Here is a 26081-nt window from a genome sequence, read left to right on the forward strand (position 1 = left end):
TTGAAGGGTAGGACTGAAAGTTCAAATCTTTAATTCTGTCATGGTGACCAGTCCCTATCCTAAAGCTGTCTACCAGCAACTAGTCATCTCATTACCATACAAAAGAAAGTTTTATTACTGTGGAGATTCCAAGGGTTTTAGGGGCTATGTACCAGGTACCAGTACAGAGACCAAATATGTATTTATCACAATATCATAATATACTTCAGTTATATTCATAACTTGATATGTAGTACTTATTATATGTGTCTTTCCCCTCTCCCCTTATCGAAAAGAACAAAGTCCAATTATTATTGAATCCTTAGCATCTGGCACTAAGATGGCAAATAATAGATTTGTAATAAATGTTTATTAGGTTGAATTGACTGCCTGTCCCACTTGCTTCCTCTTTCTGAAATGCTCTTACTTTTTTTTGCTTATGCAAATTCCATCCTTTCAGATACTTGTTTCATGAAATCTTTGCTTGCTTTGCAGTCCATGTTAATTTCAAAGTCTTACTTGAGTTCATATGCTACACCGTACAGGGAGCTATAAGGAATCAGGAATGTTAACTAGAGTGTCCAAAGCATTTATATAATGTGTAAAGTAGTTTAGAAATAGAAAATTGCTAATTAAGATATTGATATCTCAATGCTTTCGTTGGTAAGGTACTGTGCTAGTTTTTTTTTTTTTTTTTTTTTTCTGGCTGGCTTCTCCCAAAGTGATAGGGTAACAGGGAGAGCCTGAGATGTAAACTATAGTGTTTTTTTATTTTAATTTATTTTTATTGTAAACAAATGGGATACATGTTGTTTGTTTGTACATGGAGTAACAGCATACCATTTGCATATTCATACATTTACATAGAGTAATGATGTTTGATTCATGCTGTTATTTTTTCCTTCCTCCCCCACCCCTCCCACCTCTCTTTTCCCTCTATACAGTCCCTCTTTCCTCCATTTTTGCCCCTCTCCCACCCCCCATTATGTGTCAGCATCTGCTTATCAGTGAGATCATTCATCTTTCGGATTTTTGAGATTGGCTTATCTCACTTAACATGATATTCTCCAGTTTCATCCATTTGCCTGCAAATGCCATAATTTTATTATTCTTTATAGCTGAGTAATATTCCATTGTATATTTATACCACAGTTTCTTTATCCATTCATCAATTGAAGGGCATCTAGGTTGGTTCCAGAGTCTGGCTATTGTGAATTGAGCAGCTATGAACATTGATGTGACTGTATCTCTGTAGTATGCTGATTTTAAGTCCTCTGGGTATAGATCGAGGAGTGGGATAGCTGGGTCAAATGGTGGGTCCATTCCAAGTTTTCTAAGGGATCTCCACACTGCTTTTCAGAGTGGCTGCACTAATTTGCAGCCCCACCAGCAATGTATGAGTGTACCTTTTTCCCCACATCCTCTCCAACACCTATTGTTGCTTGTATTCTTGATAATCGCCATTCTAATTGGGTGAGATGCAATCTTAGGGTAGTTTTGATTTGCATTTCTCTTATTACTAAAGATGGTGAACATTTTTTCATATGTTTGTTGATTGCTTGTAGATCTTCTTCTGTGAAGTGTCTGTTCATATCCTTAGCCCACTTGTTGATTGAGTTATTTGTATTCTTCGTGTAGAGTTTTTTGAGTTCTTTATAGATTCTGGAAATTAGTGCTCTATCTGAAGTATGAGTGGCAAAGATATTCTCCCACTCTGTAGGCTCTCTCTTTGCATTGCTGATAGTTTCCTTTGCTGAGAGAAAGCTATTTAGTTTGAATCTATCCCAGTTGTTGATTCTTGCTTTTATTTCTTGTGCTATGGGAGTCCTGTTAAGGAAGTCTGATCCTAAGCCAACAAGGTGAAGATTTGGACCTACGGTCTAAGGTCTGATTTCAAGGTCCTTGATCCATTGTGAGTTGATTTTTGTGCAGGGTGAGAGATAGGGGTTTAGTTTCATTCCGTTGCATATGGATTTCCAGTTTTCCCAGCACCATTTGTTGAAGAGGTTATCTTTTCTCCATTGCATATTTTTGGCACCTTTGTCTAGTATGAGAAAATTGTATTTATTTGGGTTTGTGTCCGTGTTCTCTATTCTGTACCATTGATCTACCTGTCTATTTGGTGCCAATGCCATGCTGTTTTTGTTACTATTGCTTTGTAGTATAGTTGAAGTTCTGGTATTGTGATACCCCCTGTTTCATTCTTCCTGCTAAGGATTGTTTTAGCTATTCTGGGTTTCTTATTCTTCCGGATGAATTTCATGATTGCTTGCTCTATTTCTGTAAGGTACGTTATTGGGATTTTAATTGGAATTGCACTGAATCTGTATAGCACTTTTGGTAGTATGACCATTTTGACAATATTAATTCTGCCTATCCAAGAACATGGGAGATCTTTCCATCTTCTAAGGTCTTCCTTAATTTCTTTCTTCAATGTTTTGTAGTTTTCATGGTAGAGATCTTTTACCTCTTTGGTTAGATTGATGACCAAGTATTTTATTTTTTTTGAGGCTATTGCAAATGGGGTTGTTTTCCTCATTTCCCTTTCAGCTGTTTTGTCGCTTGTGTATAAAAATGCTTTAGATTTATGCGTGTCGATTTTATAGCCTGCTATTTTGCTGAATTCATTGATGAGGTCTAGAAGTTTTCTGGAGGAGTTTTTTGGATCCTCTAAATATAGAATCATGTCATCCACAAATAGTGACAACTTAAGTTCCTCTTTTCCTATTTGTATCCCTTTAATTTCTTTGGTCTGCCTAATTGCTCTGGCTAGAGTTTCGAGGACAATGTTGAATAGAAGTGGTGAAAGAGGACATCCCTGCCTTGTTTCCGTTTTTAAAGGGAATGGTTTCAGTTTTTCTCCATTAAGAATGATGTTGGCCATGGTCTTAGCATAAATAGCCTTTACAATATTCAGGTATGTTCCAACTATCCCTATTTTTTCTAGTGTTTTGAGCATGAAGGGGTGTTGTATTTTGTCCAACGCTTTTTCTGCGTTAATTGAAATAACCATATAATTCTTATCCTTAAGTCTGTTGACATGATGGATTATGTTTATTGATTTATGAATGTTGAACCATCCTTGCATTCCAGGGATGAACCCCACTTGCTCGTGGTGCACGATTTTCTTAATATGTTTTTGGATATGGTTTGCCAGTATTTTATTAAGGATCTTTGCAGCTATATTCATCAAGGATATTGGTCTAAAATTTTCTTTACTTGATGTGTCTTTGCCTGGTTTGGGTATGAGGGTGATATTAGCTTCATAGAATGAGTTCGGTAGGGTACCCTCCTTTTCTATTTCCTGGAATACTTTGAGAAGTATTGGAATGAGTTCTTCTTTGAAGGTCTTGTAGAACTCGGCTGAGAATCCGTCTGGTCCTGGGCTTTTCTTGGATGGTAGGTTTTTAATGGCTTCTATTTCATTGCTTGATATTGATCTGTTTAAATTGTGTATGTCCTCCTGGTTCAGTTTGGGAGGAGCACATGTCTCTAGAAATTTGTCAATGTCTTCGGTAGTTTCTATTTTGTTGGAATACAGATTTTCAAAGTAACTTCTCGTTCTGTTCTGTATCTCAGTGGTGTCTGTCGTGATATTTCCTTTTGCATCATGTATTTTAGTAATTTGAGTCTTCTCTCTCCTTCTCTTTGTTAGTGTGGCTAAGGGTTTGTCTATTTTGTTTACTTTCTCAAAGAACCAACTTTTTGTTTTGTGAAGTTTTTGAATAGTTTCTTTTGTTTCAATTTCATTGATTTCAGCTCTGATTTTAATTATTTCCTGTCTTCTACTACTTTTGCTGTTATTCTGTTCTTCTTTTTCTAGGGCTTTGAGCTGTAATGTTAGGTCATTTAGTTGTTGACTTTTCATTCTTTTCTGGAATGCGCTCCATGCAATGAATTTTCCTCTTAGTACTGCTTTCATAGTGTCCCAGAGATTTTGATATGTTGTATCGTCGTTCTCATTGACCTCTAAGAATTTTTTTATCTCCTCCCTGATGTTTTCTGTTTTCCATGTTTCATTCAATAGCATATCATTTAGTCTCCAGGTATTGGAGTAATTTCTCTTTTTTATTTTGTCATTGATTTCTACTCTTAGTCCATTATGATCTGATAGAACACAAGGCAGTATCTCTATTTTTTTGCATTTTCTAAGGGCTGCTTTGTGGCATAACATATGGTCTATTTTTGAGAAGGTTCCATGTGCTGCTGAGAAGAAAGTGAATCCGCCCGTTGATGGATGGAATATTCTATATATGTCTATTAAGTCTAGGTTATTGATTGTGTTATTGAGTTCTGTGGTTTCTTTGGTTGGGTTTTGTTTGAAAGATCTATCTAGTGGTGACAGCAGTGCGTTGTTAAAGTCACCCAGAATTATTGTGTTGTGCGGTCTATGTGATTCCTGAAATTGAGAAGGATTTGTTTGATGTACAGGGATGCACCATTGTTTGGGGCATAAATATTTACTATTGTTATGTCTTCCTGATTTATGGTTCCCTTAAGCAGTATGAAGTGTCCTTCTTTATCCCTTCTGACTAACTTTGGCTTGAAGTCCACTTTATCTGATATAAGGATGGAAACCCCCGCTTTTTTCCTGAGTCCATGTGCGTGGTAGGTTTTTTCCCATCCTTTCACCTTTAGTCTGTGGATGTCTTTTTCTATGAGATGAGTCTCTTGCAGGCAGCATATTGTTGGGTCTTTCTTTTTAATCCATTCTGCCAGTCTATGTCTTTTGATTGATGAGTTTAGGCCATTAACGTTCAGGGTTATTATTGAGATATGATTTGTATTCCCAGTCATTTGGCTTATTTTTGGTTTTTAAGTTGGCTTGGTTTCTCCTTTGAGTGGTTTTTCTCTAAGGTAGTTCCTTCCTTTGCTGACCTCCATTGTTGTTTTTCATTTCCTCCTCATGGAATATTTTGTTGAGAACATTCTGTAGTGCATGCTTTCTATTTGTAAATTCTTTTAACTTTTATCATGGAAGGATTTTATTTCATCTTCGAATCTGAAGGTTAGTTTTGCTGGGTATAGGATTCTTGGTTGGCAACCATGTTCTTTCAGAGCTTGAAATATGTTGTTCCAGGCCCTTCTAGCTTTTAGAGTCTGGGTTGAGAAGTCAGCTGCTATCCGTATTGGTTTCTACCTGTATGTAATCTGATGCTCTTCTCTCGAGGCCTTCAAAATCCTATCTTTATTTTGAATGTGAGGCATTTTCATTATAATGTGCCTTGGTGTGGATCTGTTGTGATTCTGGTGTTCTGCATTTGGTGTTCTGTAACCCTCTTGTATTTGATTTTCCATTTCATTCTTCAGGTTTGGGAAATTTTCTGATATTATTTCATTGAATAGGTTGTTCATTCCTTTGGTTTGTATCTCTGTGCCTTCCTCAATCCCAATAATTCTTAAATTTGGTCTTTTCATGATGTCCCATAGTTCTTGGAGATTCTGTTCATGATTTCTTACCATCTTCTCTGTTTGGGCCACTTTATTTTCAAGATTAAATATTTTGTCTTCATTGTCTGAGGTTCTGTCTTCCAAGTGGTCTAGTCTTTTGGTGATGCTTTCCATTGATTTTTTTTTTTTTTTTTTTTTTTTTTGTGGTGCTGGGGATTTGAACCCAGGGCTTTGTGCTTATAAGGCAAGCACTCTACCAACTGAGCTATATCCCCGGCCCTCCGTTGATTTTTTATTTGGTTTATTGTCTCCTTCATTTCAAGGATTTCCGTTTGGTTTTTTTTGAGAATCTCTATCTCTTTGTTGAAATGATCTTTTGCTTCCTGCAGGTGCTCTTTCAGCTTATTGGTATTATCATTCATTGCCTGCATTTGCTCTCTTATCTCATCCTTTACTTCGCAAATCATCTTAATCATGTATAATCTGAAGTTCTTTTCTGACATTTCTTCTAACATACTGTCATTGGATTCTATTAATATAGAATGTAGATTTGTTTGGATCATTTTCTTCCCTTGTTTTTTCATGTTGTTCATGTATCTTCCCCTCTAGCAGTGCAGATCTGGGGTATTGCAGATTTCCCCCTATAGGCTTGTAGTGGCCCTATGTAGGGTTTCCAAAACCCTTTCTTTAAGGGGAAATCAATAATAGCAGTGCCCAAATCAGACACTATGCAATCCTAGACCAAATAGTCCCTATGGGACAATAACAAAATTGTCATAGTAAACAAAATGAGTTCAAATATTATCTTCGGTAAAACAAAGAGGTTTGCAATAAGGTCTGCAGTTTCTAATGGAGGACAAAGAGGATGCAGAGGGATGTAGAACGTGGCTGTTAATGGGATAAGAAAAGAATACACAGAAGTTCTAGAAAATAGAAAGGGTGAGAGTGTAATCAAAAGAAATCAGACGTTAGCATGCAAAAAAAGGGAGAAAGAGACTTTGAGGGAACAGGTAAATAAAAGAAAAAGAGAGCAAGAAAAGTAAAGAAATAAAAACTTAAATTTTTTAAAAAGGAAAAAAAAGAAAATCTACAGTATAACAGTCATATAAGAATGAAACCTCCCAGTGTTCAGTAGCCTGATGCAGAGAGGTACCTGACAATGAACTTCAAGCCTCCAGCAGGCGTCGCAGGATGGGATTTGCCCCATCCAAAGATTGGAGCTACGGCTTCCAGGATTATCCCAGATGGCCGCTCTGGCTTCGAAATGTGTTGGCAAATGGGGAGCTGCAGCTCAGTGGTGGATGTGGTCAGCTGGAGGTCCTGGAGACGGGATGCAGTTGCCGGCAGGGGTCCTGGAGGTCCGGTGTGTTTGGTGTGGTTGTGGGATCCTGGAGGCTGGTGAAATCAGTCGGTCTGGGGTCCCGGTGATAGGGCACAGTCAGTTGGTCTGGGGGTCCTGGCGGCAGGGAGCAGTCAGTTGATGTGAGAGCCCCAGAGGCAGGGAGTGATCGGTTGGTCTGAGGGATCCTGGAGATGGGGCTCAGTCAGTCCAGCCAGGGGTCCTACGGGGCCTGGCTGTTTTCTCAAAATGGCGGCAGCCACGTGTAATCAAACCTGCAGGTACTGTAACAGTGAACTTCCAGGCAACAGCAGGCAGCTGGTGCTCCACTGGTGGTCGGCGATCAGTTTGCTGGCTGTTGTTGGACGATCGGAGGGTGAACCTCGTGCATTGGGTGATGGATAGGTGTAAGGCAGGTTATGGACAGGCGAGAAGCAGGCAAATGGCGGATGATAGACGCCTGACAGTGAGCAATCTGCACTCAAAAAAGGCGTCCATAGGCTAGCAGACTGCAGGTCATCACAGCAGACAAATGGGGTAAACACCAGGGGATTGATAAGAAGCAAAAACTGCCTCACCGAGAAACAGATATCCTCTGTTTGAAACCGGAGTTACGGAGCGACAAGGAATGCAGCCTCCCTCTGGTCCGCCATCTTGGATCCTCCTGTGCTAGTCTTTAAGATGACAAAGATGAATACTTCTTTCAAGGAACTTATTTTAGTGGTGGAGACGAGACACAAAATAGATGTGTTTTTAAGTAGTGAGTTTTATAAAGATTGTAGTTTGAAAGTTTGGGTTAGGCTGCAAGTAAAGCTTTACGAATTTGATAGCCACTGGATAAAATTTATACCTCTTAAAGTAGGCATTATTATTCCTGTCGTAATGATGAGAAAAACGGAGGCTTAGGGAAGTTGAGTATTGGGACCAACTCCATAATAGTCAAAAACTGATACAGCTGAAATTTTAAACTTTTAAGTCTGTTTTTGGAATTGCCACTGCCTTTAAGCACAACATCAAGTGTTTAGAAGTCCTGCTGGTAAGGATTAGCAAGACTGATTGGATATGGGTAATAATGAAGTAAAGCAGGAAAGTCTGACATCAGAGACTGCTTGAATGATGTGATTAAGACAGTGATGGTCCCATTAACATCACCAGAAGAGCACAAAACAAGACATAAGAGGAAAAATCAGCTAGTTTGGAGCATATTGAGTTTTAGATACCAATTGGGAAGGACATCTGATAGTTAGAAAAGTCATACTGGATATGAAAGGCAGTTCAGAATAGGGGAAAGCTGAATGGTTGGTCACAAAAGCTTTCCAAACTTACTAGGAATCATAGAGAAGTTAAAAACATGAGATGCCTTTGCTTACCTACTAGATTGACTTAGATTGGGCATTCCTAATGTTTGAAATGGTTCAAAATCTGAAACTTTTGAACTTCATGTTGGTGCCAAAAATTTTCAGGCATTTTGGATTTCTGGATTACGAATGCTGAACAGGTAAAGTCTATGTAGATATTCCAAAATCAGAAAAAAGTCTGAAACACTTCTGGTCCAAAGCATTTGGGGAATATTCAAGCCGTGTATACTTGTGAGAATGTAGAATAAGAATTGTCTATACTACTGGTTGTAGAGCTATCAGTATCTAATAAAGATAACTATACATTTGTCCAGTTACTTAGAAATTCCTTTTCTAGTTAGCTGCCCTAGAGGACCCTCCCACCCGACCCCTGCACATACTGGGAATTGAACTCAGAGTTGTTCTACCAATGAGCTATTTCTCTAGCCCTTTTTTACTTTTTATTTTGAGAGAGGATCTCACTAAATTTTCAGGGTAGACCTTGAACTTGTTATCCTCCTACCTCAGCCTCTTGAGTAGCTTGGAATTACAAGGATGTGCCACAATGCCAATCTGAGAAACACTGCCTCACCCTCCTCCCTTTCTTTTCTTTTTCTTTTTTTTGTAATGAGAGTTTGATCCTTTACCCCTGAGCTACATTTCCATTTCTTTTTATTTTTTATTTTGAGACAGGGTTTTGCTAAGTTGCTTGGGACCTTGCTAAATTGCTGAGGCTGGGCTCGAACTTGAGATCTTCCTGCCTCGGTCTCCCACGTTGCTGGGATTATAGACATTTACCACTGTGCCCAGCATTGGCTGAAAATCTTGTATATACATAAGAGTATTCATTCAGTGGTTCTGTAAAACTGAAAAAATGTAGATATTCATTGACAGGAGATCAGATAACTCATGATATACAGAGACAGGACTGGGATATAATTCAGAGGCAAAGTCCTTGCCTAGCATGCATGATGCCCTGAGTTTGATCCCCAGCACCACAAGAAAAAAATAGTGGTGTATGTATGTATGTATGTCTGTGTGTATGTATATATATATACACAGACATACATATATACACCACATTGTGTGTGTGTGTGTGTGTGTGTGTGTGTATAGTGGTATATATACAATTCACTAGATCTTCATGTATGAACAAGGATAAAGCTCAGAAACATAATGTAGAATGAAAGATGACAATTGCATTTTATTAATGGAGATTTTTTTAAATCCACGTCATTCATATATATGTGGTTTTTTTTGTATAAGCATAAACATGTAGAGGAATGTGAATTTGAAGAATACCATTCTTGTTTTGTCTATCTCTTTCCTCCCCTCTTTTTGCTCAGGTATTTTAAACAAATCCAAGAAATAATATTTTCAACAGATATACACTTTAAACACACACATACACATTACCACCACCACTACTGCTGCTACCATCAGTATTTTCATAGCCAATAAAATTAAAAATATTTTATGTTAAATTTTTTCTGGTGGTCCCCAAAATTGTCGTTTTTTTTTTTTTTAACAATTACTTATTTGTTCAAATCAGGGTCAAAATTCCACACATTGTATTTGACTGAATATCTCTCAGTGAGTCTCTTTCAAGTAGGGATTTTGTTTGTTTTAAAGAGAAATGTTTTGATTTTTACCTTTCTCTTTTTTGTAGGTTAGAACCATCAGAAAGCCTTGAGGAAAACCAGCGGAACCTTCTTCAGATGACTGAAAAGTTCTTTCACGCCATCATCAGTTCTTCCTCAGAATTTCCCCCTCAGCTTCGAAGTGTGTGCCACTGTTTATACCAGGTATGTTTAAAGTTGGAGATTAACATTAATTCAAAGCTAAATTAAGAATACTTTACCAAAAAATGATGTAGTTACTGATAGTGGATGGTTGACTACAAGACTGAGTCAATTGGATGAACAATACATTAAGAATTGTTGTTGGAATGTCTTTGAAAGACACTTCATTTTTCTTCAGAGCCATTTGAAATACTTTAAGAGAATATTTAAAGATATTAGATTTTCATTGCATTGGGAGCAAGTTTAAAATTCACTGAATCTGTTGGATATGATTCATGTGGCTGAAATAAAACATTATGGAATTTTAGGTGGGTTATCTTTTGCTTAAATTACTTACAGGGTCTTTCACATAAGAGTCAGCTCCCTTGCTTTTTGCATTGTGAATTTCTTGATCTGAAATTTTGGTTTCTTAATTAAGATATAATCGGTTTGTGTCATATTTTCCCAGGACTGACTAATGGAGCTCTATTTATGTAGATTTCTACTTATAAGATATATTGCATCATTGTTAGACCTCCTAAGGTCATCACTATAAGTAATATTTCTGAGTTCAGATCTCCACAGTCATTCCTTTCTTGTTGAGGGAGTTAGGCCCGTGTTCTTCAATGGTTTCTAATGTCTTTTTGAGTTGCATATGCAGCTTTTAAAGCGACTTCTTTATTCTAAGAAAGGTCTTGCAAATCCACATTTGCCTTCTAAGAAGGAGAAATATTATCGGATTGGAAGTTTGGGGTAGGGGTGGAGATAAGGAAAGAACTTACACATTTACTAAAATTCATGCCTTTGTCTCTCTCTTTTTTCAGAGTCATCCCCAGACATTTGTTTTTTAGCACACAGCTTCAGTTGCTAAGAGACATTAACAGCACCAGTGAATTCACCATTCTAAAAATTTGGGGCTGCTCTGTGTGATTTTTTTTTTTTTTTAACCCCCACTGCTACTTTTAAAGATAGGTCTATAAAAAGAAAATTTTCCACAACACATAATACACTCTCTCTCTCTTAATTTATCATGACTTTACTGCCCCTCCCCACCTTTTTCTGTTCTTTTCTTGAAGTACTGGGGTTTGAACCCAGGGGCACTCTACCACTGAGCTACATCCCCAGCCCTTTTTATTTTTTATTTTGAGATAAGGTCTTACTAAGTTGCTGAGGCTGGCCTCAAACTTGTGATCCTCTTGCCTCAGCCTCCTATGTTTCTGGGATTACAGGCATATGCTACTATGCCTGACTATTTTACTGCCTTTTCAAAAAGTTTCAGGAAGCTTAGGAAAATCCCCAAATAATTTACTCAGCTAGTTAAATATGAGGCTAGAGGGAGGATAAATTACAACATGAAACTTAATACACTGAACATTTTCTCTTAAGTTTGAGCCTTATTTAGGTTTCTCTCTAAATCTAATTTAGTAATTTTTCTGTTTCTGACAATAGGTTGGGAAGAAATAGCAAAAATATATTAAAAATAGTGTGGATCAGCTTCCTGGTTGGCCTACTATTAGGCCAGAGAGTTAAGTGGGTTTCTGAAATGACAGTGACTTTGACTTTAGCTGGTTAAAAGTGAATAGGGACTGATGACATGATCCTACTAGATTTTAGTAAAAATTCATCATGTAGTTGTCATCCTACATGAAAAATATTTTTGTACTGTCAGTAATCTGGAACACCAATTTGAGACCAAGATACTGTAATGTAAAAGAATACCATGATACTTAGTAAGTACTTAGGAAATACTTAATGAAGAATTTAAATTTTCCTATTCCTTCCATATAAGTGAATAAGATTCTTATCAGCTTTCATAGTTGGGAAGGAAGGGAAATAGTGAAAAGAGAACAGGTGATGATTGGTAGTTTATCAAATATTGTGTTGTTCTTTACAGGGCACTGCATGATAAAATAGTCTATGTTACTTTAATATTGCTTGGAATTATGTTAAAATTTCATATAAAATTATTCTCTTTAAAAACATTTAAATGTGTCAGTGTATTACTTCAAAGTATTAGATAAACTTAATAAGTGTTGGAGAGTAAAGTACTACAGAGCAAAGGTATGCTGTACAGAAGGTTTTGCTTTTTAACAAGCTGACAAGGAATTTAACATTTATTAATTAAAAAGGAAAGAAAAGAAAAGCTTTGATCTCAACATATTTTTTCATTGAGTCTCTTTCTAAACCTAGTTTTTCCCATCAGTTTGCTCTTTTGTTTTTATTTATCTTTCCTCTTTCGGCTTTTTCTTGCCCTTTTGACTTTGTCAGCAACATAGTGGTACCTTTGTGCTTGTTTATTCTGCTGGGAGGGTTGGTAGTTGGGTTTTTTTCCTTTAGTAAACATGACTTCTGCTTTTGGGACCTACGGGGGAAATATTGAAAGCTAAGTGAGTATATTGCTAGCTAATAAACTTCCGATTGTTAACTCTTTTTGCTTGAATTCATATGTTAGCCTTTAAGCCCTTTTTTTTTTTTTTTGGTGTCATGTTTAATCAACTCTGTTACTTCATTTGCCTTCTTAGTGGACAGTGTTAGTTAATAGAAAGTCAACTGTGAACTTGGGTCAGACTTATAATTAAGTTACTTTTTCATGTATTCATTTCCACTTTTCATTCAGTAGTTGTGGAAAAAAGAGAAAAATAATTTCCAGAATGAATGTTCTTTTAGGTTGTGGTAAAAGAGTTGAGGTGGAGCTATTATGATTCTAAATAAATGTCATCTTTTGCCAGTAAATCTGCTTCTTCAAACTAAAATAGTTATATAATTTTTAAGACTTTAAATGATAGATGTATGCCATATTTGAAAAAATATTTATAAAGCTAGTATAGTTACTAGTGTTTTGTATATATTAAGTTTGAACCAAAGCTCCATGAGATAAGTGTGTCTTTTTTATTTTACCACTGTTTCCCAGTGCTTAGAATAGTATCTGGCATGTACTCATCTACTTGGGTGGATGGATAGATGGATGTCAAACAGATTTTAAACCCAACTTGTTTTTGATTATGGTATTTGATGCCTAGAATTCCTGGAATAAGATGCCATGTATTGGTGGAGTAAAGACTTGGGGTTTTTGTTTTTTATTTTGATTTGGTACTGGGGATTGAACCCAGGGACATATTACCACTGAGCTAAATTCCTATAACCCTTTGTATAGTTTTTATTTTGAGACGGCCTCATTTAAGTTGCTAAGGCTGGCCTCCAACTTAATATCCTCCCTCAGTGTCCCAAATTGCTGGGATTAGTGGTATGCATCACTGTGCCCAGCGTACTGTTTGGTTTTAAACACATTTTAAAAATAATTATTTTTCCTAGTATAGTCCAGTCAGAAGTGTTTTAACTTTGAAAAAACTCTTCAGCCTTAGAAGGGAACTCGGAGAGACAAAACCAAGATGTGTCAGTGGGTTTTGATAAGTGTCTTTTTTTGGTTAGGGGTTTGGTAGCATTCTGATAAGTAGTAAGTGATAAGTAAACAGTTTAAAGCAGGCTTACCATTTTATATATTATACTTTTCTCTGCAGTTTCTTAACCTTAATATTAATTAATGCTTTTTTTTTCTAGTTCAACTGATAACACATTTTTCTCCCAAATAGTGCAGAGATCTTAACATCCTCTGATTAGAACCATTCCAGCAAGTAGCCTGCTTTGAAAAATAATGTGAAATTTGAAGACTTATCTTTTTTAGAGAGAGATTTTTAATTTATAACTCTAAAGTGAATTTTTCTATTTTTAGCTATTTAATTTTTATTTTAGTTAGGATCTTAATTAAATGCCAGATATTGGAAAAATAACTAAGTCAATTGAAGGATACACAGAGAAGTATTTTACATATCAGAAAAAACTTACGTAGACACAAAAGTTTTTACTATGTGGTCTACTTGTAAGGAACATTTAATATGAAAGTTATCAAAAACTAGGAATTAACTAAGATGCAAATATTCTATATCTTCAAATTCACTTGGAGAGATCTTTTCTGTGATTCCTAGCCAGAAATAGTAGACATGATTGGGTCTCAACATTTCTTGCTGTTTATTTAGTGTGTGGCTTAAAAATGTAATAAAAATATAAATCCAGAATTAAAATTCATCCTTCAAAATTCAGTTGATTTCTAATTTTTTGTTAATTCCATTTGTGTTACATTTTATCGTGTAATTTTATGTACAAGCCAACATTGTTTTTGTTGCTGTATGTAGTCGGTGCTGTGACTTGTTTGTGCTCATCTCTGTTCTGTAGGCAACTTGCCACTCCCTACTGAATAAAGCTACAGTAAAAGAAAAAAAGGAAAACAAAAAATCAGTAAGTTTGGAGAACTTTTTATTAGCTGTTTCTTTCAAAGCAAACAAAAATCTTTTGCTGTTTGTTAAGAACATCTTCACTTCAGCCTATTTGACCTTCACTGTAAAATCATTCTACTAATTCTGGCACAAAATAGCTTTCATTTCAATTAACCCTGGAATTAAGTTACATTGAAACATTCTCTGTGTTCCTTTGGTTTGATTTATCCCAAAGGCATTTTGTGGGCATTTGTTGCATTGGATATCCGTGGTCTAATTTTATTCTTGTTTTTTAAATTATAAATGAATGCAAAAGAAACTTAATTTCAAGGCCTTAGGAAATGCTGACTATCTTCATTCTTGCTTCTTGTTTGCAGGTCATGTGAGTGGTTTCTTTTCCTAGAAACAAAAGATTGAAATTATTAGAAGTATATGGTAGGAAAGTGTTTTTTTTTTTTTTTTTTTTTTTTAAAGAGGTGCTGGGTGTGGAACCCAGGGCCTTGCACATTATGCAGGGCAAGTGCTTTATCAGAAAGTATCATTTTCTAATCTAGTCTAAAAGTTGCTAAATTTTTTTAAAACCGTATTTTTATCTAGATAGACAACAACCAGAATTTAGATGTTTGTGCTTAGTTTATAGAAATTCTAATAGTAAAATTACTTTTACCTCAGGGAAACTCAGTATTGCATTATTGGAATAAAAGGAAAACACAGTCCATATTTGTATAGAAACACCTCATTTTACAAGCACGATATAAATATAATGCCTGCTTCTAAACTTGCCCTAATTTCAAAGAAATAAAATTATGATAGTCATAATTATCTTCTTCCAGTGAGTGGAATTTGTCCAAAATATAACTTATATTTATTTTAAATTTGTCATTTGAGAGTGTAACCTATTCTTATCAGGCTGAGGCCCATCTTGTTCATATTATCCAAATGATTATAGAGAAAGAATCAAAGAAAACTTAAAAATCAGGTACTTTTTAAAAATGGAATAATTTAAAATATAGTTTGTCTGGTTTTATCTTTCATTCTTTGTCTTAGCTTTACATATAAGATTTTACACTAAGCTCTACATTGCAATTTCTGCTTTAGATTCAGAGCTGAATTAAAATTTAGAAACAAGATTTTCAGTATGTTAAAGTAAGTTTGGTCAGCTATTAGTAAATGGATTGAATTGGATGGCCTTCTTGCTTAATAAAAACATTTCTTTCTAATGCTTCAGACTTCTAATTCTCATGTGGACTTAATATACACCATCACTGTTGAAATTAATTTACTGTTTCTAACGCTCTCGTTCAGTGTTTTACTAATGGCATTGTGTAGTGTATCACATGAATTAAAATTCAGACTTTGTGTTTCTCTAGAGCATGTTTTCTAGCCTTTCTAACTTTCCTTTATTGAGATTTTTGTCTAGAATTGTTCCTTGAAATGTTTTTTTCTACTAGTTATTTTCAAAAAAAATTTTTTTAAGTTTCTGGGTAACACTAAGTTTTGGAATGTATTTCTCAGCACAGATGACATGAGGTCCTCAAGGAAAAGTGAAATCTAATTGGTAATTTGAGATACTTTAGAGCACTTTCCAGAATGTGAAGACAGTGTAGTTGTTATAAATTTAAATGTCATATTTTTAGAGTTTTTTGCTCAATAGAGTTCAAACATCTTTTAAAAGCAAACTGATTTTTCTTTTGGAGTATATGTATCTTGGATTAGAATATTTGAAATATAGTGAGAAGGCTCTAGCCTCTGGTGCCTTGCTGTGTACTCATATTACAGATAATTTTATTTATTATAATCAATCATATATACTTAGATTTACTTTGGAAGTTGTCTGCCTAACTCATGAAGAATTTACAGTAATTAATCATGTATAGGTAGTGACCTTCTTGTGATGTGTAGCTTACTACTACATTTATTTGCATTATATAATTCATTTTTTACCAAAAGAGGTAAAGGGGACATTGGCTGATAACTGGTTTCGACACAGACTGTCTCTTTCATCCAAGTTAAAATTTTATGGATTTTTTTAAAAAGAATGAAAACTTGAGTTGTGTATCAGGTAAAATTACATTGATGTTATTAGTGGTGAAATAAAAAAGCAATTCATTTATAAATTGATTCATAAAACTTGTTATACAGCATTCTTACTAATGTCAATTATGTTTTATCAGTTCTAAAAATGTATTGATACTACCATCAGTGGGATACATGAAACTATGTGTGTTCCTGAGGTATGACTACTCTGAGTTTTGACATGAAATTATTTTGGAGATGTGGAGAACTTTATTTTCCCTTTGGAAAATAATTTTTTCAGACTTCCCGAATTCTGAAGCTGAGAGTACTATTAGGCACCAATATAAGTCATAATTTAAAAGATCTTTATCTTGGAGAAAACCAGTAAATAGCTACTCTGAAAAAAGTGAATCTTGATATGTATATACATTATTGATTTTTATGAGAAACTCACAGTTTAGTATTTTAGAAATCAACTGATTCTTTGAAAACCAAACTATGTCTTTAGCTTTTGAAAAAGTTTCAGGATTTTAATTGGTTGAACTGAATATATTGGTAAATTCTTTTACCAATTAAAATTAAATATAAGCAGTTTGGGGGTGGTAGTGTGGATCAGTGGGTAGAGTGTATGCTTAGTATGCACAATGCCCTGAGTTCAATTCTGGAACTCCTCAAAAAAAAAAAAAAAAAAAAAAAAAAATTTTTTTTTAAATTCTCTTTCTTCTTGCTAACACACTCCTGAAAAGCGGAATTAAAGCTCTTATAGGCTTACAAGTATTTCATTTATTTTTGAGAACTCTGTGGTTGTCCATGAATATTCTGAAATTATGTGATGAATTTTGTCAGTATGAATGCATACATTGATGTTTCTAACTTTTTTATCAGATTTCAGAGTGGTTCCTGGTCAACAAAAGTTAAATATTGTACTAGAGTAATAAAGGCACTTGAATTTTCTTTATTCTATATGTAAAATTTTATTTTAGCTAAAAATAAACAGCATTTAGGTTTGAAAGCCTTTCTGCTACAACTTCTATATTTAGCCACCTCCCCACTTTCCCCTTATTTAAGTATAAGGTTGTTCTTTACCCTGTAAGCACCTGAAGAACTATAACTTGAAGGTTCCTGAGCTATGTTTTATAAGTGAAGGTGAGAATATATTACTTATAATATACTTCAGTTGTCACCTTTACAAACTTTCTTCAGCTTAAGAAAAATCATTTTCTAAAATATTTTTACCAATTTTTTTAGCAGAGATGATAGAAAATGATTTGAAAATTATAGATAGTAAATAAGAACACATTTAAAATATGGACCTATGGAGCACTAAATGATCTAGAATTAAGTAAAATAACCCTTCTTTCCAGAGTTAATCTGGAGTCATTGAGGCTTTATGAAGAAAAGTAGAGTTTAAGAGATTTTGTTCTTAAATCCCATTTTCTCACCTTCCCTCCAGTATCCTTTGAAATATAGTTTTATCCCTGGGATCTCATTATTGAGTGGAATGGTATAACTTCACTGTTGCAGCTACTACTGCTTTAAATTGCAGTTAACCACACCAAGCAAGAGTAGTTGTAGAGATTAAATGTTATATGTGGTCTTTAAAAACAAATATGTGTTTGTAGGATATATAAAAAATGTGAATTCCAGAATAATATAGTTTTCATATGTTGGCCTAAAATAAGGGGGCATGGGGAAGAGATGGGCACTGAGCCAATTTCATAACACATTTCCCAATCAATTTAACACTTTCCCCAATCTAATGGGCTGGTCACTTTATCTTCAATTTAGAATATTTTCTAAGGAGAAGTTTAATGTTGCTTTTCAGGATGGGCAACCTAAATTCATTTCCTAAATTCTTAAAGTTTTTTTTTTTTTTAAACTTGGCAGAATTATGAATTTATCTATGGTAGACACAGGGGGTTATCCCTTCTTGTAGGATCCTTTTTTCTTTTTGGCCCCCAAGAATTTCTCTTCCTCCATGGGTTAAATAATAGGTCCTTATATTCATAAAGCAGGCTGATGAAGAAAACGAACTACCAGTAACATTACCTGTTACTTTTTTTTCTTTCACTGGGAATCTAAGAAAAAAAATTTCTTTTGCATGTTAAGCATTTTTCTCAAAAATAAAAAACATCTAAGTTATAACAAATATAACAAAATGTAAATGTTTATTACTAGGTGTAGGTCATCTCAGAGGTGTGCTATTGAAAACTTAGCTTCACCTTACAAAATTGACCATGCTCTCATGTCTATTAATCTTAGTAAAATAATCTTTGTGTGAAATTGGGACTTGCAGTGTAAACAGTGATGGTAAAATAAGATCTTTTTTTTTCAGGTCTCTTCTACGTAAGTCATCCTTGAGGTTTTTCTTCTCTCTTAGATACCTTAATTGTGCTTTAAAATGATATAAGATTAGTGATAAGAGTGAATTTCATTTTCTGGTATTTGGGGAGAAGGAAAAATAGAAATGTCATTCATGAGGATTGATTGATTCAAATTTTTGTGCAAAGTTTGACCTCTGAGCTCTTTATTCCCATTTCCTTATTTTAATTCAAACCTGTACTCAATTCTCAACCCCTTGTTTTTAGGTGGTTAGCCAGCGTTTCCCTCAGAACAGCATTGGTGCAGTAGGAAGTGCCATGTTCCTCAGATTTATCAATCCTGCCATTGTCTCACCATATGAAGCAGGGATTTTAGATAAAAAGCCACCACCTAGAATCGAAAGGGGCTTAAAGTTAATGTCAAAGGTAAATTATTTTGATAATCTAGCTATCTTAAATTTCCCTTCCAACAAAATTTTTCCGTTTTTCATATAGTACCTTCTCTCGAATTTACTTTTGAAATGCCCTGTGATTTTCAATTAGGTGATTTTGTTTTATTTTGTTTATATTACAAAGGGAATCATTAGCTAGGTAACTAATGGGCTATATTGCCATGGAAAATATTTTAGCAAATATCTTCCAAAGATGGTTTTCTGGAAATTTTGAAATGAAGATGAAATATAGACTGCTAAATTTTCTTTTATTTAAAAAGACATTTAAGCTGGGCGCGGTGGCACATGCCTGTAATCCCAGCAGCTTGGGAGGCTGAGGCAGGAGGATTACGAGTTCAAAGCCAGCCTCAGCAAAAGTGAGGTGCTAAGCAACTCAGTGAGACCCTGTCTCTAAATAAAACACAAAATAGGGCTGGGGATGTGGCTCAGTGGTCCCATGCCCCTGAGTTCAATCCCCAGCACCCCTGCTAAAAGACCTTTAAATTTTTAATATATTTTGTGTATGTAAATATATGTATATATAATTATATTTGGGAAAAAATTGAAACAACATCTACAGTAATTTATAGAACAAGGTATAATCGATTCTAACTGCCAATAGAAATTACATCAGTATGAAAATTCATGTACTTTTAAAGAATTTGTTAATTATAGACTTCATACAGTAAATCTATTTATAACCTTCTTTGACTGCTTAGATACTACAGAGTATTGCCAATCATGTTCTCTTCACAAAAGAAGAACATATGCGGCCTTTTAATGATTTTGTGAAAAGCAACTTTGATGCAGCACGAAGGTAAGCAGTCTAACACTTGGTTGATTGCTCTGTGTGAGTCAAGTGTTTTTGGTTTCATGTGTCCATGTACCTGGCCTGTATTCATGTGTAGGTTTTTTCTCTTCCCTCTCTTGATTAAGAACATATTTTGCTTTATAAAAGATGTTGATAAATCTATATTCTTTATGATTTGATGGTGGTTTGTATATTTGAAAACCTACAGGGATTTTTGACATATCTACCAGAGTAAAGGATTGAGGTTGCTACAATATGGGAGCAAGGAAAAAGATTCCTTTCATTAAAAACTAAAACCAAATTGGTATAGATAATACATAAGTGTATAGTTAGAATCTTTTGGTATTAGAATATTTTTACTACTTCAGCCAAATGTGTATCTGAACTAAGAAGTTGTTCTTTTTTTTTTTTTTTTTTTTTTTTTTTTTTTTTTTTTTGCGGTGCTGGGGATTGAATTCAGGGCCTTGTGCATGCAAGGCAAGCACTCTACCAACTGAGCTATATCCCCAGCCCAAGAAGTTGTTCTTTAAACCAAGTAATACACACATAAAATTTTATGGATAATTGAACAGTTGTTGGCTTTATGATTTAAAATTTTTTTCTGCTAGATTTCCATAATTAATTATTTCAGATTATTTCTCTGAGTTGTTGGTTTATCTATAAACTAGAGAGAACATTTTTGCATAAGTTTTTAGAGAAGCAAATAATTCATGAGAAAATGCTTTGTAAATGTAAGTTAATGCCCAGAATTCTCCTTTTCATCAGTATAAATCTGGAATCTGATTCATAGTCTAAGCTGGCTTTGTGCAGCTCTCTTCCATTTTACCATCATCATAGTTCTTATTGACCCTTGTGCTAGGGAAGTAAATATCAGTAGAGAGTTCATGTTCTAGCAGATTATCTACCCACAGAAAGTTAAGAGAACCAAGGTCCTGATCCTGGCTCTGACTGACAGGTTATGTGATTTTTGGGGAGTTCTTTTCTCTTGTCTGGGCCTCCATTTCCTTATCTGTAAAACACTGACTTCTTTGGCTCTCATTTATCTAAATCTCTTGTTTGTTCTCTCACTTCAGAGCCTACTCTGAAACTGAAGCCATTTATCAGAAATGGAACAAGTCCTCTATATTTGTAATTTCACTTACTTCATTATATTATTATACTTACTAAAATAATTTATACTATGCTTGTATAAAAATTCACATGTAGGTATGAATGAAAATTCTGGTGTTGAAAATTCTAATGGCTTTGCATTTTTAAAGGTTTTTCCTTGATATAGCATCAGATTGTCCCACAAGTGATGCAGTAAATCATAGTCTTTCCTTCATCAGTGATGGCAATGTACTTGCTTTACATCGTCTGCTTTGGAACAATCAGGAAAAAATTGGCCAGTATCTTTCAAGCAACAGGTATGATTCCTCAGTCAAGGGGAAATTGAACACTCTCAGTCTAAATTAATATTAATAAAATTATTGAGTGTGAATAGTGACTTTTACCTTGCATCTGTTTGCAGTAAGAATTAATGATTTGGAAAGAGAAGTGTAGACTCTTTTTAATATAAGGAAAAGATTCAGTGGTATTAAATGATTAGTAAGCCTACCTAGGTAATAGTGACCCCCCTGCTCCCCTGTATTGGGGATTACACCCAGGCTGCTTTTCCTCTGAGCTATACCCCCAGTCCTTTTTAATTTTTTATTTTGAGATAGGATCTCACTAAATTGCTGAGATTATCTATGAACTTCTTTAACCCTCTGAATTGCTGGGATTATAGGAATGTGCCACCACACCTGGGCAATATTTTATTTCTTGAGGGGAAAAATATATATGTACATATATATATTTGTACATGTATGTGTACAAACACACACATTTAAAAGCTCTTTTAGTGATCCCCTGTCTATTCTGTCTACACTTACCTACTTTCTAAAACTAATAGGTATGCTTCCTATATGTATTTTTATCGTGTTCTGTACCCCCCACACTTTGTAAAAGGAAATTATAGGTCTATATAGCATAGCTTTTGTTGTGATTTAAAAATTTACAGCATTGATACAGCAGATATAGCCTCTTTTTTTTCTTGCTGCTTGAAAATAGTACCTCTTGCATGCTAAATGAGCACTCAGTCACAGAGCTACATACCTAGTCTGCATAAACCCTCTTCATTGAACATTCTACTTGAGATTTGTCACTTATTTAGCTTATGGTAGTGTTTCATTGAATAACTATATCAATTTATTTTTGCATTCTTGAATTGATGGACATTTTAAGTTTGTTTCTAATTTTTCACTATTATAAATAGTGATGTAATAAATATCTTCATGCTTGTCTCCTTGTGTATTACCTATGTGTGTAGTTACTGGGTCTGGACTATATCAGTCTTAACTTTACTCTGCCAAATTACTTTTCAAACTGTATGTGTCAGTTTATACCTTGATCAGCACTGTGTGGCAGTACTTCATTATAGTCATACTCACCAAAGATGACATTATCATACTTAATCATTTTTGTCTGTTTGATGTTTATGAAATAGTATCTTGTTATTCTTACCTAGTTTTACCTATTTAATAGCTATTAAAAATTTCCCCTGGTTAAATATGTCCATTTCTTAAACACTGGTTTCTCAAGATGGATCCTTTTTATGCTGAGGAAAAAGTGGATCAGAATGTTATTTTTACTTAATGAATTATGAATTCTACAAAAAAAATTGAATTTGAATTGAATGTAAATGTTATGGTTTGGGAAATGCTTGTATCTCTAAAATGTTTCTGTATATACTTGGAATCCCTGAGGTGTTTTCAGTGTTCTTAGAAATTAGCAGGGATCAGTGGCAAGAAGAAAAGCAATGAGTGACAATCTAAAGAAATGTGTTCTGCTCAATGTGAATTGCTACTTTCTTTCTAAGTAGTTTGCTGTACCTAGGGATCATAAAGCTGTTGGAAGACGACCTTTTGATAAGATGGCAACACTTCTTGCATACCTGGGTCCTCCAGAGCACAAGCCTGTGGCAGATACACATTGGTCCAGCCTTAACCTTACCAGTTCAAAGTTTGAGGAATTTATGACAAGGTAAAACATAGCCTGGAAATAATGATTGCTTTCTTTTTGACTGATAAGCAAAGTTTACCATCAGGCCACTTACCAAATATACTTTTGTTTTGTTATGAGATTATCAGGAAAGATGTACCCAGAAGTAATGTTACCATGTTTTGGGGTTCAACTTTTCTCCTACCCTACATATTATTGAAATATGTATGTTATGTTGTTTTATTTATTTATTTTTTTCATAAAAATAATAGTCATATTAGATCATAGTTTATCATCTGACTTTGATATGTTTCTGCATTTAATAGTTAATGAGTATGTAGACAACATTATTTTCATATTGTAGTTAAGGAAAATGCAACTTAATAAGTGATTTGCGTAAGATTTCACACTGAATTCATGGGTCTTTGGATATTTGGGAGTCTGGGGAGGAGTCTTGGAATTGAACCCAGGGCCACTTTACCACTGAGCTACATCCCCAACCCTTCTTATGTTTTGTTTTGAGACAGGGTCTTGCTTTGTTGCTTAGGGCCTCACTAAGTTGCTGAAGCTGGCCTTGAACTTGGAATCCTTCTGCCTCAGCCTGGGATTATAGGCATGCCCCACCATTACTTACGGGTTTTGGTTTTAATTGCTGAAGTCTTTTCTACCACACAAGATACATAGAAATACTAGTATTAGAAAAAACATACAGTTGAGTGTCTCTGATTCAAATATCAAAATCTGAAATCTTCAAAATCTGAAAACTTTTGAATGCTAACACGATGCCACAAGTGGAAAATTTCACACCTGATTTTATGTGACTTTGGTTGTCATCAAAACACAGGAGCACTAAAAATAGTTTATAAAATTACCTTCAGGGGCTGGGGAGATAGCTCAGACGGTAGAGTGCTTACCTTGTAAGCACAAGGCCCTGGGTTCGATCCCCAGCACCCCAAAAAAAAAAAATTACCTTCAAACTCTGTGTATAAGGTGTATATGAAATATAAATGAGTTTTGTGTATAGGCTTTGGTCTCATTCTGAAGATAACTCATTTATATACAGATATTTTAAACATCCAGAATTCGAAACATGTTGGAGAGAGATACTTAACATGTATAAAAAATAAAATATTTTAAAAATACATAGCTGGAAGTTAGTTTCTGAGCAAATTACATGGTACCCAGTCAACATACAGAAATAAAGAAATGGAGAATATGAAAGAGCTTAAGAGTTGCAGAATATATAATGAGGTCTATATCTAGCTGGTTATTTTAGAAACCAAATCTAGAGTGAGAATGGGGCAGAGGTAATATTTGAAGAGATAATGGATAAGAATTTTTTAGGACTCATAAAAGATATGATTGGGGAAGCACACTGGGTGTTTAGTAGAATATATAAAAATTATGCCTTTTTCAGAAATGTATTTCAGTATATACTAGAATTTAATATGAAAGTGGTATTCAAAGTCAAAGACATTAGGCTATACTTTCTATGAATGGTATTGATACAACTGAATAATCAGGTTAAAAAAATTTAATTCTTGGAAATAAATTCCCATGAATCAACGAAGAAAACATGAGCAAAGGAAGGCCTTTCTCATCAGTTCAAAACTCATAAACCAGAAAAGGTTGAGAAACTGAACTCATAAAAAGCAAATAAATGAAAATTCAAAACTTCTGTCTGAACAAAATGCCATGAATAAAAACAATCCTCTGGTTTAATAATCTTGTCCAGTAGTTTTCTTAGGATAGTCCTAAAAGTGCATTTGTGATTCAGAGAGTAACCTTGAAATTTCTATTGCATGTTGCCAAATTGGCTTTAAGAAAGCCTATTGCTTTTTAAATATTTTGTCATTTTTACATTTCATCTATGATTCATTTGTAGATATTTGTAAATACTCAGTGAACTAAGCCTCTGAATTGTTCTGTTCTTTTTTCTTTTAGGCATCAGGTACATGAAAAAGAAGAGTTCAAGGCTTTGAAAACATTGAGTATTTTCTACCAAGCTGGGACTTCCAAAGCTGGAAATCCTATTTTTTATTATGTTGCAAGGAGGTAAGAAATAATGTTTTAGTCTTTCTTAACAGAGTTTTTAAAGTGACGTGAAATGTAACAAGATGGCAAGTTTGATTTTTTCCTGTTTGAGTTAATAGGTGTCAAAGACAAGTTTATCTCAGAGTATATAGGCTGAGTAAACAGCTATCCTGTCTTAAAGTACTATTCTATTTATTAGGAATTGCTTTTCAGAATACTCATTTCATACTGACTTCTCTTTTCTATATTATTTTTTAAGTTGATGTACAGTGGGTTAATTATAAAGAATGAAAAATCACCAAATAATCTTTTGTTTTCAGGTATATTCTGAATCATAGTATCTACAACATGGTAATCAGGAACTTTTTTTGTTTTTTTCATTCTGAGAACTTGCAATATGCAGTGTAAGACTGCATCAGGGTGATTTAGAAAATAATTCAGAGGAGCTATGGGAAATCTGTAAAGATGGTACCAAGGCTAGCCTGGAAAATTGATTGTGTTTGTATGAGCTGTCTTCAGTCATGACTAGTTTCCAGAAAGTGTTATGGAAATACTGGGAACTCCTCTTTTTATGGTATTGTGATGCTGCATTGCTTTCTCTGCCATCTGCTTTTTTTTCTTAATTCACTCTGCCTACCTTTTGATAACCTGTCTGTGACATTATTCAGTCAGTTTTACTTTTTCACTTTTAGCATGCCATAAATTCATGGCAGTTGAACCTTTGAGACAGTATGATGTAAACAGTAATTAAAAAACAACCATTGGTGAGGTGGGTAGGTTAGTGGGTAGATGTGTCCCTTATTTCCCAATCCCTTTTGAATTCATGTGGTTTAAAGGTAGTAAAGATTTCTAGAAAAGATCAAAGCTGGTTTTTTTTGTTTGTTTGTTTTGTTTTTTACTTTTCAGGAAAGAAACTGTATTCCTTCTTTGTGGTGGTATAGCAAAGACTAAAAAGGCTGAAGCAAAGCAGGATGGGCCTTAGGCAGACCTCTCAGTGGGATTAAATCAGCGGGCTCTCCATAGATAGGTACTAGACTATAAAATATGGGATTTGAGATTGCTAAGGATTTTCAGCTCTGTAGCTTATTAACTGCATAATCATAGACAATTTAGTTTTATTTTCTGAAACATTCCTCTTTATTTTTAAAAGGGAAGAGATAATGCTTATAAAACCTGTCTACCTCTCTATACTGTTTGTTGTGACCTATTATGTACCAAGTACAATTGAGGTTTTCTTTCTTTTGATATAATCCTGCCAATTTCAGATTTTCAATCCTTTTTAAAAGTTTCTTACTCAGAACCTACTAAAGATTCTCCTGGTTCTCATTTTCACCTGGTGTGATGCTTTA

The 26081-nt window shown here is 34.6% G+C and overlaps 1 protein-coding gene across 7 annotated transcripts in view; it reads left to right on the top strand.

Moving 5' to 3' along the window:
• Positions 1–26081, top strand: part of Nf1 (neurofibromin 1) — a 249968-nt gene that overhangs the window by 123254 nt on the left and 100633 nt on the right. For 3 of the 7 annotated variants that reach the window (XM_047544273.1, XM_047544271.1, XM_047544269.1), the window contains exons 30-36: positions 9716–9851; positions 14058–14120; positions 18703–18861; positions 19586–19683; positions 20937–21083; positions 22594–22740; positions 24643–24753. In XM_047544273.1, the coding sequence (XP_047400229.1) occupies positions 9716–9851; positions 14058–14120; positions 18703–18861; positions 19586–19683; positions 20937–21083; positions 22594–22740; positions 24643–24753 (861 nt within the window). Of the gene's footprint in view, positions 1–9715; positions 9852–10651; positions 10773–14057; positions 14121–18702; positions 18862–19585; positions 19684–20936; positions 21084–22593; positions 22741–24642; positions 24754–26081 lie in introns of those variants that run through there. The other 4 variants (XM_047544272.1, XM_047544270.1, XM_047544274.1 and 1 more) reach the window with 4 other exon arrangements.

Source organism: Sciurus carolinensis, chromosome 3 (assembly GCF_902686445.1).
Source record: "Sciurus carolinensis chromosome 3, mSciCar1.2, whole genome shotgun sequence".
Lineage (NCBI taxonomy): Eukaryota > Metazoa > Chordata > Mammalia > Rodentia > Sciuridae > Sciurus > Sciurus carolinensis.